The sequence below is a fragment of the Rhinolophus hipposideros genome (assembly GCF_964194185.1).
Source record: "Rhinolophus hipposideros genome assembly, chromosome: 11".
NCBI lineage: Eukaryota > Metazoa > Chordata > Mammalia > Chiroptera > Rhinolophidae > Rhinolophus > Rhinolophus hipposideros.
The window spans coordinates 62,324,883-62,338,910 of record NC_138057.1 but is presented as its reverse complement, the minus strand read 5'-3'; the positions used below and the strand labels follow the sequence as shown (position 1 = coordinate 62,338,910).

The 14,028-nt window shown below is 51.3% G+C and overlaps 1 protein-coding gene across 5 annotated transcripts in view; it reads left to right on the top strand.

Annotated features, from left to right (window-relative positions):
• Positions 1-3,509: 3,509 nt before the first annotated feature.
• Positions 3,510-14,028, top strand: part of EPB41L4B (erythrocyte membrane protein band 4.1 like 4B) — a gene marked incomplete at its 5' end in the record, with an annotated part of 116,984 nt that continues 106,465 nt past the window's right edge. For all 5 annotated transcript variants that reach the window (XM_081067676.1, XM_081067674.1, XM_081067673.1 and 2 more), the window contains one exon: positions 3,510-3,815. In XM_081067676.1, the coding sequence (XP_080923802.1) occupies positions 3,510-3,815 (306 nt within the window). The remainder of the gene's footprint in view (positions 3,816-14,028) is intronic.

The following is a 14,028-nucleotide window of genomic DNA, read 5'->3' as shown; positions in this document are numbered from 1 at the left end:
TGAGTCTAGGAAATGAGCCAGGAAACAGAGAGGGATAAATGGCACATTTCTGAAAGGAGTTCCTTAGAGATAAGGCAAGGGCTGTGTAATTAACACCGTAAAACTACCCTGGAGGAAGGGAGTGCATAAGGACTCTCCAAAGTTTGCTGATGACACAAAGCTCTGGAGTAGTGATGGGAGGGACTCATGAACCCCAGGAGGTGGGTAAAGACGTGGTAGCTGAGCTTTAACAGAGAAAAGACGAGAACGTGACACTGGGGATCCAATTCCAAATACTGTCCATGAAACTGAGGGTGTCAAGCTACTGCTTTTGACTGAGGAAAGGACCTGTAATTCAGTGTAGACTGTTTCTGGAGAACTTCAGCCCAAGATAGTTCTAGACAGAAACAAAGTGGAAATACTGGGGGTTCTGAATAATAGTTTGAGGACCAAACGGTCCATAAAAGAGTGATATGTTGACAAACAGGATATGCACTTCTGGCCCCTTCACATTGAGCATGGAGGAGGTCTGAGAAATGGCAACTAAACATCTTGAAGGGCTGGTTATAGAGCTCAGATAGCAGGGATGGGTCTTTTTAGGTCAAAAAGGCAACGATTAAATAAAGTACCTAACACTATGAGCAGACAAAATGCAAACTTGCTCATCAAATTTGAAATTCTGAAATTGAAATTTGGGCAACATGAAATTTAATCAAAGGAAAGCTGGAACGTCTGTCTCTCTTCTGTAGGGTAGAGAAAAATATTAATAGTGCTTAAATCACTATTGTGATGAGGGCTAGATAAGATCCATGAAGTGACAGGAAGTGTCTGACACAGAGGAGGTACCGCTCAAGCTAAAGCCATCTGGAGTCCCCAGGTGATTCTAAATGACATGGTACTGTCCGTACTCCATGGAATCTGGCGTCAGGAGTCATGAGTGTGAGTCCAGGCTCCACTCCAATCTTCAATTCCCCATCGCTAAAAGGCGACAACAACCCCTACCCCACGGGGCTGTTATGACATTGAAATGAGATCCTGCATTCATTCAACGAGCGTTTATTGAATGTCTACTATGTACTTTCCAGACAGCAGGCTAGATGCTGGGTGGGGACATAAGGATAAATGAGCAAAAGTCCTGTCCTTAGGTTGTGTTCCTTCTGGAATATCTAGGGGATCATTTGTTCCTTACCATTTCCAGCTTCCAGGAACCACCTGCATTCCTTGGCTCCTGGATGCATTACTCTGACTGCTGCTGCCATTGTCACACCACCTTCTCTGACTTCCACCTTACTGCTGCCCTCTTATAAGAACGCTTATGATTATACAGGGCCCACCCAGATAATCCAGGGTAATCTCCCTACCTCAAACTCCCAATCTAATCGATTTAACCTGCCAAATTCCTTTTGCCATGCAAGGTTCTGGGGATTGGGATGTGGACATTTGAGTGGGAGGGGACATTTTTCAGAGACCAGGGAGCTGATTAGGCTACTTTGAACACCAACTTGCTGATGGTATTCTATTAAGTCTTGTGGGGAGGAGAGTAGAGTGGGTTTCTGAAGACTGATTGGCAGGTGCCCCCTAAGAGTATACTGTCACACAGTATATATACCCCTGTAGAATCCGAAAGGGAACACTAAGCAACAAGTGAGGGTACTGGCTGCTGCCATTCAGGAGCCCTGAGACCTTGGGCTAGGATATTACTTCTCTAAGCCCCAAACTCCACCTAAATCAATGGGGAGAAATAGAACTACCTGGAAGGGTTGGAGTGAGGATTAATAAAAATATCATCCATGAAATCACCTAAGACAGTGTCCGATCTTCAGTAAATGTCTATTTTCGGAATGCCTTGTAAAGTCATCTCTTCCTCTTTCTCAGTGTCTTTTGCTGTGGACACTGCCTCCATCCAGGCCTCTCTGAAACCTTCATTGTTTGCCAATCATGCCACATGCCTCAGCCTGGCAGTAGTTAGGAGCAACAGCTTTGAAGCCCTGCAAACGAGTCCCTATTAACCATGAAATCTGGAGCAAGTCTTTTAAGCTCTCTAAGCTTCAATTTCCTTCTTTGTACAATGGGGATAAAATCTCCTATAGAACCAGGTTGTCCTGAGGATTAAGTGAGATGATGAATGGAAAGGGCTTCGCACAGTGTCAGGCACAAGAAAAAAGTAGTGTTACTCTTCTCAAGAGGCCTGACCTCCTTTCAGCCTCCTTGTCTTCTTCTACATTCCTTCCAGCAACACTGCACAACCCACATACCCAGAAGCAGGCCTTGAACTTGTATACCTGACGGGCAGCGTTTATAAACACTTCCCTCCACCTCCGATATTCTCAGTGTGTCCTATCCTATTCATTCTCGGGCCTCAGTTCTACTCAGCTTCCCAGTGACTTGTTCAGCCTTTACTAGCCTTCTCGGTTATGACTATTTCTGCATGCCTCTGCGACAATACTGGACACGAGTTCCTTGAGGAAAGGGGTTTTTCTGAGTAGTAGTTTGCAAAAGTACTCCCCCTTCTTGCCTGGCCTCAATTTCCGTATTTGGAATGAGCCCATTGGACTGGAATGGCTGAAAGAGACCTTCCAGCTCTGCAATCTTAAACTGAATGTAAGTGGCAGAGACCTTGTGGATTACCTGGTCCACCGCTCTCCTTTTTCCAGAAGGGGAAACCGAGGGCCCAGGAGGGTCTTCACTTAACGCTATTCTCCCTCTCTGGCCTTCGGGACAAAGCTCCCCTGAGAGCACAGAGTCCTGTTTTCCTATCTAGGTAAGGGGAGACACACAGGCGTCTGCAGGGCTCGGGGCGCCGGAAACACGTGTGTGCTCACCTACGTGTACACACGTGAGCACACCTACAGCAGCAGGGGGCACTCGGGCCGGCAGGGGGCAGCACAAACCCGTTTTGCAATTACCCGGCGCAGCCCCGAGGGAGGAGGGCGTGCTGCAGTCCCGGCGGCGGCGGTGGTAGCTGGAGGTGCAGCCTCCCAGGTGGGAGGCGGGGGCTGCGGGCGCAGGAAAAGGCGCCTGGGGAGCGGGCGCTCGGCTGGGCCTCCTCGGGCCCTGGGCGCGGCGCGGCAAGGGGGAGTGAGTGCGCCAGGAGCACGCAGGCGCCCTGCTCCGGCTGGCCCTCGGCCGACGCGCGGCGCGGCGCGGGAGCAGCCCGCAGCCCGCCCCCGCGCCCCCCGCAGCCCCGGGCCGCCCGCCGCCGGCCGTCGGGAGCGGCCTCTGAGCAGCCGGCGCAGGCCGCCAGCCCCGGAGAGCGCGCGGCGGCAGCGGCAGCGGCGGGACGGCTCCGGGGCCGCCCCGAGCGCCTTCTCCCGCCGGCGGCCACTCGCAGCCGGCGCTGGCCGGGCCGGCGCGCCCCGCAGGCAGCCGGAGCGCGGCCTCAGCCTCGGCGGGAGCGAGCCCCGGGCCGCAGCCCGCTGGAGGTGGCGCGGGCGGCCGCGGGCACTGACGGCGTCGCGGGGTGCTCCCGGGCGGGGGCGCAGCGGCGGCGGCGGCGCAGGGGGCGGAGGCAGGGGGCGCCCCCAGCCAGGATGCTGCGGTTCCTGCGCCGGACCTTTGGCCGCCGCTCCATGCAGCTCTACGCGCGGGGCGCGGCAGGGCGCGGGGCCGCCGGGCTGGGGGACGAGCGCGACGGGGGGCCGCGGGGGGGCCCGGCCGCCGCCGCCGCCTCCTCGCCGCTGCCCGCCGCGCCCGGGGGCAGCGTGTTCCCGGCCGGCGGAGGGCCCCTGCTCACGGGCGGCGCGGCGGTGCACATCTCCGCCGCGGGCGCCGCTAAGGCCACCCTCTACTGCCGCGTCTTCCTGCTCGACGGGACCGAAGTGAGCGTGGACCTGCCGGTGAGTGACGGGGCCGGTTCGGGGCGCCGGCACCCCGCTCCCCTTCCCCATATGGCTGCCCCTGGGGCGCTCCCCTAGCACCTTTCTGGGATCCCCTCCCCCTTTCCCTGAGCATACTCCTTCACCCACGTTCCCTCTTGGGTTCCCCGTCCCGTGTCTTCCGGGACCCCATCCCAGGCCTGCGCCCTCTCCTTGACACATCGCGCTGCTGGGTGGCACCTTCCCTGGCGCCCACCTCATCGTTTGGGCCTCACCCCTGCCCCAGCGCACCCGTTTCCCTCGTCCCCGCCCCCTGGCGCGGTTGACAGGTGTTACCTTCGCCCCCCAGATTCCGGCGGGGGCCTTTGTCGTGCTGAGTTATGGGTTAGAAAAATCGCAAAGCGACGCAGGGCTGCCCTGACGTGGGCCGCTTGTCCCCGCAAAGTCGCCACCAGGCCCGCTGCGCGCAGGTGCCCCAAGTTTGGGAGGTCATCGGGGGATCGTGTCCGCGCTCTCCTGCTCCCCTGAGCGTGCCTTTTCCCTCGGTCCTCATCCCCCCAAACCCCTGTGGCCGGCCACTTCGCAGGGGCCACGCCGACTTGGGAGCTAACTCTAGAATCGACTCTCTGGGATCTGACCGACTTTGCTCCCGCAGAGCCCCTGCGGGGGCGCTGGGAGTCGGCCCTGGGGCGCCCACGGGGCCTGGCGAGCCGGACTTGCCCAGGGCAACGTTCCTGGGGCTTACAAGGCACCCCAGGGTGGCGGCGGCGCCGGGCCCGAGTTCCCGGCCTCCCGCCCACAGGTGGTTGCACCCCACCCCCATCCAGCAGAGAGCTAGGCCGGCGCGGCTGTCCCCGCCAGGCTGTCCAGCCTCCAACGGGTCTTTCTAGCCAAGGGGCCAGATCTGATCAAATCAGATCTGCACATTAATGGGGCGCCTACTGTGCACCAGGCGCTGCGGCAGATGGTGCCTTTGGGAATCTTTGTGTGTGACTGAGGACCCAGCCGTGATTGAGCTTTAGATGAATGTTACAGATCATCTCCAGGGTTTCCAGTGGGGGGACAAACGTACCCGGACTTCCAAAGAAAGCATTTAGGCCTTCCCGGTGGGGGAAAGTCTTTGGACTTCACGAGAGAACTAGGAACATGGAAAGGTTTCAGATGAGAAAATCAGAGCCTGCCTGGCCTGTGTAGGTTTCATTTGGAGACAGTTTCAATTTATGGCAATTTTATTTTTGTGGCTTCTAGTGCTCTCCATAGGATATCATTTTGTTATGATAATACCCTTTCGGGTTTTTTTTTTATTCATGGAAAAGGAGCCAACATTCCGGAGCTTAGAGCTGTTGTCTAAAATAGCATTAAAATGTTACTGCTGCCCAAGATTGAGGCTCTCCAGCTTTTCTTCAGCTGGGAGAGGAGGCCTGGCGAGCTGGGCGGGGTGGAGAGGGGAGCAGGCTGCCTCTGGAGTGGGCAGCTTGTGTGTGGAGAGGATGTCGTGCATTTTGCACCTGGGATCTGGGAAAGGAATGCTCTCCTTGGGAACTTTGACAGTGCGCCTTGCTGATGGTTTTCCTCTCGTCTGTTCCCCGGGGATGGTTCGTTTATGAAATGTATTGCTTCTGTCAGGTTTGTGAGACAGGCTTAAGTGGTGTTTCTGGGATGAAAAATGCAAACTGAGTAAAGTGCATGTGTGGTGAAATAGACCCAAACAGGTACACAAAAAACCGGTCGGGTGGGAGTGTTGCCTTACTACATACAGCTGGTGGAGCCCTCACTGGAGGGGTGGTGGGGTATCTGCATCCTAAAAGGTTTCTTCACTGTATAAAAGGCTACTTGACAAAAAATATTTACCAGGGTTTCTTATGATGGCAGATTTCTTGATGCTTTAATATGTGATTTAGTGAACTCCACGTTTTATGTATACAGAAACACACACACACACACACACACACACACACACACACACACACAACACTCACTCCAAAGGCAAATAAAAAGCAAAGGCTGGCTTTTGTTATGTGAACCCTCAGGGAGGAAAGATGAAGAAAAATCACCGGTAAGCATGGCTCATCCATTTAAAGATTCATTAGATATTAGAACTGCACCACAATCTCCTACGCTTGTCTTCCCAGAGAAGAGTTTTAGTTCTTGTAATTAATTCTTGGAGTAAAAGGTTAGCACCAGGCAGCCAGCTTCCCATGAACTTGTAGCATGTGTGTGCTCCTTCCTCGGAACCCATTTCACGAGGTTCCCTTTTTATGCTGTCTTTTTTGGCCTTTGTCCCCACTTGTCATTATTCTCCTCTACTGGGTCCCTGGATTTTCACCACTTTCCTGGGCTCTGGTGTTGCATGGCTGCCTGATACACAGATAGCTTTTACCTTTGTCCGCCATACCCCTAAGCTGGATTTTCTGTCTCCAGTCATTTCTACAGGCACTCAGTGCACTTGCCAGGCTGACTGTGGCTCCTTTGTAATTAAAACTCTCTGGTGGTGTGAGCTTCAAGAATTCCTTTGCTAAGCGTACTAAAAGTGGTTACACATTGTCATGAGCCATTTTATTAGCCCTGGTCACGACACTTGTGTTCTGAAATTGCCTTGAATACAACACCCCCCTCATTGTGACTGCCAGGGCACTTCAGTTTTCAGTTCAGTCAACACTTACTGGGTGTCTCCAGTGTACCAAACGCTGTGCCTTAGACACACATGTGAATTGGAGGTGGCCTTGGGGCTCTTGGGAAACACGTCGAAACACAGCTTTTTGTTCTAAATGATGCTAAGTGATAGGACAGGCTCACCCAGACGGTGTTGGGGACGGATAGGCTGGGGGACTTGGGAAGACTTCCTGGGGACTTTGACACTTGAGATGACACAATCTCAAATCCAGTGTCCCTTGTGCATTTTTAGTATGCCTGTTGTGTGAAGTCTACTTCTCGGCCAAGCCACAGCCCAGTTGTTGTGTCGAATAAGGGGAGAAGCAACTGTAATTGTCTTCCCAGCGGTCCTCTGATAGGCCAGGAGCCCCTTGCCTCATGGTGGGCCACGGCCCCTCTCATGCCTGAATGTTCTCACCCTTTGCTATGGATAGTCACTTGTTTCTCAATCCTTGGTAACATGGGAATAAAAAGATCTTTTTAAAAATCCACCTCTAACATGCAGTAGAAATGGGGTTGGCTTTATATACTAGATGCCAGGGGAGGCCTTGGCTCACCCGACCAAGCAGAGTGCCACTCAGAGCCGTTCCTCTTCAGAAAACCTGGCCCTGGCTTGGAAGGTGCCCTCAGGTGTGGTCTGGGCAGAGCAGGGCAGGACTCCCTCAGCCTGCCCTAGACGCTTTCCTTCTATTAATGCAGCTGAAGATCCCATTAGTGTGCTTGGCAGCGGCACCCACTGTTGACTCATATTAGCTCTCTGTTGACTAAATCCCTGGCATCACTTTTGCTCGTGTGGCTGTTGCTCAGCCCCGTCTCCCCCCACCCCTGCACACACAGTCTTCCAGCAGCTCTGTGTGGAGAGCTGTTAGGATATTGGCTGGCTAGTTAGCACTCCCACTAGGCCTTGGAGGGCACAGCTTTGTTGGCCAGTATTGCGTTTGGTGCAGTTGCTTTCATTGTCTCTGGACCTCCACATTGACTCATTGTGGTCCAGTGGGAGCAGGGGGCATAATCAGGATTAGGATTGAGTCTGGTTGAGTCTTGCAGGCTGGTTGTGCAGCCTTGGGCAACGTCAGCTCTCTGAGCCTTGATTTTTCTAGTCTTTAAAATGGGAATGTTGGGAGCATTACATGACAAGAAGAACACAGACAGCATCAGTAAACGGCAGGGTGCTGAAGGGTTGCTGGTAGGTTGTAAGCTTATATGTCGCGCCTTCTCTTTGGCCTGTGGAAAGGGTTTGGAAAATTCTTTAGTAATGAACATAAAAAAAATTAAAAAATAAAGCTGTGCCAGGAAGGCTAAGCCTTGCTCGGCTCTCCTTTAGTGGAAATTAGAAGTTGGATGTAGATGAGAGATGGTTTTTGAATTGCATTTTGGGTGAAAAAATAATGCCCCCCACCCCCAATAAATAGAAAAATGCAGGTTCTTAGGTTTTTAGGATTAGAACCTCTGATCCCACAGAACATGCTGATACAGCGTAAAGATCATACGCCTTATTTTGGAGTTGAAAGAGACCCTGGACAGCACACATCCCATTCATTGTGTATGGGAAACAGGCCTGTGGAAAAGAAGTGACTTCCCTTTGGTCACTCAGCGAAGAGTTGGAATGGGCTACTTTGGTAACCCCGATCGTGTAGCTTTTGGGGGTGAGCGTAGGATCAGCGGTAGGAAAGAAGAAGGACCCCTAGTCCTAACACAGGACCACAGCAGGGTGGTGAGATATGTTCCTGGCAGCTGGAAATAGGACCCATTTCCCCAAACAATGGGAAAAGCAAAATAGTTCGCTAACTTCAGTGTATACAAAGGTCATCTGGGATTTTCTTTTCTCCAGTTAAAATTCCCAGAGCCCATTCTCGGAATGTCTGGTTCAGTAGTTCAGGAAGCTGGACTTTTAACAAAAACCTCAGGTGATTCTGAGGAAGATAGTCGCTTCACATCCTTTGAAAAGCACTGGCTCTCTAACAGAACAGAGGGCAGCCCCACCGTTAAATAGTTAAATACTGCTGTAGGCAATTCGGGGTGTGTGTGTGGGGGGGGGTCACTGGCTATCTTTGAGCTGGGGGTGACAGTATCACACCTGAGCTTTAAGGATCCTGTTTTCACGGCAGCAGAGTGGAGGCTGGGCCAGAGGAGGGACTGGAGACCAGTTATGCTGTTGCAATAGTCCAGGTGCGAGGGGATGACAGCTGGCCAGGACCAGGGTTAGCGTGCCAGAGCAGTTTACAGGCGGAGTCATTGGAGTGTTTGCGGGGAGGGGGCAGCCTTGGAGGCGGAGTGGAGTTCTAGCTTAGAGGGCAAGAGAGCTTCCCCCTCATTTGTGGGAATAAATTGGGGACCATATAAGGCACCCAGGAAATAGGAGAAGGCCCCTCTTCATTTCTGCCCTCTCCCAAAGTTCTGGCTGCCATGGGTAGTTAGGGACCTTGCCTTATCCCAGGCCTCTGGGTGGCTTGCTTTTTCCTGACCCTGAGGGGGAAGGTATTGGTTCAAGGTGGTCTCCCAGTGCTTACCCCACTCCCACCCCCTCCCACACGGTGATTGAGACAATGGGGAGCCTTGGATACCTACATGGGTTATGAGTTTGTATATTTTTAAAAATACCTTTGTTTTAAAAGGAGGGCTGGGGGTGGGGGCAGAGAGGTGAATGGTGAACATCCTTCCCAAATGGGATACAAGTGTGACCTCTAACTAACTCTGGTCCACACCTAGATTGTCAGTGATAATATGGGGTGTGTGTGGGGGGGTTGGGGAGGTGTCTGCCCAGCCTCCCCAGTCCCCGTCACATGACCCTGAACAAATATTAACTTGCTGAGCACTTTCACATGCATAACCTCATTGAATTCTGTCCCTAGTGCACTGCCGTGGATGAAGGCACAGGTCTGTGTAAGGCTGAAATAGCAAAAGCGGGGAGGGACAGGTAGAAGAACTTCCCTTTCAATTCTTGCACAGGGACTTAGAAAAAAATCCACTCGATAACCACAGAAATCCTCCACCCGCAATTTGTCCTCAAAACACGTGATGCATCCTTCTCCAGAGCCTAGCTTTCTGCCTCCTCCTTCCCTCTGGATGGAGTGTTTTCTTTCCTGCAGGACCCTGGTCTGTCTGTACTCCGGTTTCCTTTCTGCCTATGGCAGCTGCCTGCAGGCAGGATCGGCTGCTGATCCATCTTGGTGTTTTGGGTTTTTTTCCCCAGGTTGACTTGTGCTTTCTTCCCTCACTTTCATTTCACTCTAGAACATGTTTAAAGCAGAATGATTAGAAAATGTAGAGAAGCAAAAGAAGTTAAACCATCATCTAAAATCTCAGAGGTAGCCATCTGTGTCTTTTCCTTGTTTTTAGATAGAATATGCATTTAAAATGGTGCATTTATATGGGTTGATGCAAATTCCTCTCCCCTCCTTCAGCACAATTGAACAGGGGCTGTAGACCCTCCAGTATGTGTCTCTTTTGGGTGGGGCTGTTGTGTCCGTTGTGTCCGCTGGACCCTTAGCTGGGATGGGGAATCTCCTATGGCCATCCGAGCTGTGTACTGCCTGCTGCCCCTGCTGGCTGAGTTGCAAGTTCCCCATCCTTGGAGCCCTTACCCCCAATCACTTCTGCTTCCTGACAGGTAAAGGTCTTGCCGATGTGGCCACAGTGTCCCCTTACACCTAAGGGCTTGTATTCTGAACACCTGCTCCCGCCTACCCAGGGTTGCCTGTGCTCTGCTACCAGCCGTAGCTGGTCTGACAGAGGTGGGCAGCAGCCTTGCCGCACCCCAGGTGTGCCTTCTCTGCCCTAGGCCTCCAACCCCCTCCTGCATCCTCTCACTTCTCTCCAGAGCTGGCTGTATCTCACTAGCCCCACTTGATTTTAATTTCTGGTTTAATTGTTTTCACAAATGTGTTTGTTTGCCGACGGTATATTTTCTTCAGTCAGCAGAGGCTTGGGGAGCACTTACACTGCATTAAGCATTGGGGAGGGATAGAAGAGGGATGAGGTCGTCCCAGTCCCAAAGGGGAGACAGTGTAAGTAGATGACTCATCACCCCACACGAGGGAGAGGAGTGCCGAGGGTGAGCCACTGAACTGTGGGGTGCAGTTGGAGAATGTTTGGTGCCCCAAGTGACCTCCTGTTGTCCCAAAGGCTGCATAGGCCTTCAGCCGTTAGGTTTGGTCTGAAGGAGTCGGGGCAGAAGGAACGGGTGCAAGTGCACCGAGCATGGGAGCTAGAAGACCCCCCACCCCCTGGCTCTGGGCTCCTTGGGGTGGGGGAGGATTATGAGCTCCCGGTATGTCCCTGAATCTTGCAATATGAATGAGGAACCCTTGAAGAGCCAGAGTGTCTCAAGCACTTAGTAAGAGCCAAGGCTGAAAACTGAGCATTTTGCTGGTACTGTGCTCAGTGCTTCAATGATTGTCTTGTTGAATCCTCACAAAAACGCTGTTGGCAGTTACTGGTGTTATCCCTGATTTGTAGAGGGGAGAGAATCGTGGCTTAGCACACAGTTTAAGAAACTTGACCCTGTTACGTGGCTAGTAAAGGTAAACTCTAGGTTTGAGCTCGGACAGTCTGGCCGGAGGAGATTTGGTCTGGGGATTTCTCTGACAGCAGCACCGAGCATGGGAGGAGTGGGTAGGTGGGCTCTAAGCCTGCCCCTGAGGTCCCGAGGTGGAAGGGGACCCTTGAACCTCAGACTATAGTTTCACCCAGGGCGTATTCTAGGTTGATGGCCATAAATCTTCAACACTCAGGTCAGAAGTAGGCCCATTTTTTGAAAATGCTCAATAGTACAATATTAAAATTATCACAAAGAAAAGCATTTTTCATATCCCCATCCTGCTGCATAGTAAGTGGTTGGTTTCACTTCATTCCCTTAAATCTTTGTATACATGTTTGTAAGCATGGTGTGTGTATCCTTTTTTCCCCTGCCATCCAAGCCTTCCTGACACACGTCTCAGCAGTTTGTGCCCTCTTTTGTGCTTATTCTGAATTACTTAAATCTACCCCTTATTGTGTGTGTGTGTGTGTGTGTGTGTGTGTGTGTGTGTGTGTGTCTGTCTTGGGGTTGGAGGTTGATATGCAAAGCACCTGGTATCTTACCTTTATACCTCTTAGGAAATCCTATCCCCAGGCTGGCAGAATCTGTGTTACTTCCCTTAATTGCCACCGTCTGGGAAGGTATTATTATCCTCTTTATGCCTGGTCTCAGGGGGCAGATGACCTTGGGCCACTCAGCTAGTTAGCAAATGTGGTAGAGCCAGAATGGAATCTAGGTTTCCTCACTCATCTTCCAGTGTTCTTCCCTCCGGCCCAGGCTGTGCACGCCCAGCCTTCCTGTTTGACACGTGTGCTCTTTGGAACTCCCTGGGAAGGTCAGAATCCTTTGTGATTTGACAGGTCAGAATTTCATGCACTAAAACCCCCTGTCTCTTCTGAACTTCTTTGCCCTTTCAGCATTTTTAGCATTTGGGTTCTGTTTACCATTTCTCAGCATTTTTTGCAGGTTCTTTTCCCCAAAGTCATAGCTGGCTGAGTGCCCAGGCTTTCCTTTTTGAAGTGAAGAACTGGAAAATGATATCCCAAGGGTCCTTTGCCTCCACTGGGGTTATCCAGAGCTTCCTCGTTGCCCAGTACTGAGCTCAGTCCGAGGGTGGCATTGTCCATGCTGCTGGCTGGGCAGGAGGACGCAGGCTGCCGAGTTCTGCAGGTGCCTGCAGAGTTGGCCCCTCTCGGCTCTGTGGGGTCTCCAGTCTGCCTGCTTCATGATCTGCATGTCATCATCGTATCTTACATATCCTCAGGCAGGTGAGGTCGGCCTGACAGTGCCTCGCTTTACCCTACCTGCTCCCTTGTACAGCTGCACCTGTCTTGAATTATGGGTTTTGTAAAATTGTGGTAAAATGTAAGTACTAACAGAAAACTGACCATCTTAACCACTTTGTAGATGTACAGTTAGTGGCATTAAAGTCCAATCACATTTGTGCAACAATCGCCAAGATTCATCTCTAGGACATGTTCCCAAATGGAAACTCTGTGCCCCTTAAACACTAACTCCCCCAGCCCAACTTCCCCCTCCCCAACTTCTGATAACTACCATTCAACTTTGTCTTTATGAACTTGACATTTCCAGGTACCCCGTGTAAGGAGAACCATGCAGTTTATGTTCTTTTGTGTCTGGCTCCTTTCACTTAGCATAATGTCTTCCAGGTTCATCCACATTGGCGCATGTGTGCGAACTTCATGCTTTTTTGGTGGCTGAATAGTATTCCAATGTATGTGTATGCCACACTTTGTTCATCCATTATCCGAGTGCTGGATTTTTGTGCCAGTCCGGGCCATCCTAACTCAGTCTTGCCCATTCAATAGTGGCATTGCCACTGGAGACTGGAATGCCCTTCCCTCCTGGTTTTATTCTTGGCACTCTGGCACCTCTGCCCTGGGACTGCCCTGCTTCATGCTCATCCTTCTTCTGGGTTGTCTGGTCTTAGTTTCCCGCCTTACATTTTTGTCTGAGTTGCTAAGTATTGGCAAGTCCTCTGTGAGCGCATTCTCTACATTTTTTCATGGTGAGACGTAAATCCAGAAGAGTGTCTATGATGCGAATAGTTGAAAGAAGAATAATACAATGAACATTCACGTTCACACCACCCAGCTTAAGAACAAAGACCATCACCATGCTGTTAAAGCTCCCCATATCCCTCCCTGTCCCATCTCCCTCCCTCCCGCTCTCCTGAAGTTGGTCTCTCCTCCTTTCCCCTTCTCATTGGTTCGCTGCATAGGTATGTTTCCCTAAATGATATGTTGTTAGTTTTACAGGTCTGTGGACTTTATATAAATGGAGTTTTCACTCACTGCTCTATTGGTGAGATTCATACATATTGACGAGGTAGCTGTAGTTCTTACTGCTGTGGAGTTGTTTCATTGCAGGAATCTATTGAAGTGTACCATTTGTTGTGGACTTTTGGGATGTCTTCGGTTTGGGGCTATTAGCAAAAAATGCTGCTTTGAACCTTCTGGAATTGGTCTCCTGGTGCACATATGCAAGCAAGCATCTCTCTGGGGTGTGTAACCATGAGTGGAAGGGCTGGGAGGGTTGTGGGCAGAGCCTTTTAAGATCCTGTGACATTTTTTTCCACAGTCCCAGCAGCATATAAAAGCGTCTGCTGATCCGTTCTTCTCCAGAGCTTGTTACTGTGCAGCTTTCCTGTTTCATGTTAACCAGTCTGGTGGGAGTTAGTGGGAAGCCCTTGTGGTCTTCACTTTTCCCCAGTTATTGATGGAGTTCAGTATTTTTGCACGTGTTTATGAACCATCTGTATTTCCTTCTGGAATGCTTTGTTCTGCGATTTTTGCCTGGTTGTTTTTGTTTTGTTTGTTTTTTAGTTGAGTTGTATTTTTCTCATGTTTAGCTCATGCTCTGCTGGTCTTGATGAGCTTGTCTTTCATACCCACTTCTTCTTCTGAGGTAAGCTCAATGGAACCAGAGAGCACTTCTCTTTAAGTCTCCAAATCCATCTGCTTCCCTTGCAGGCCTTTCCTCACTAAGTAGGAATTAATGTTTTGACTTCAGTTTCTCTGTGAATGACCTGAAGTCAGTTGG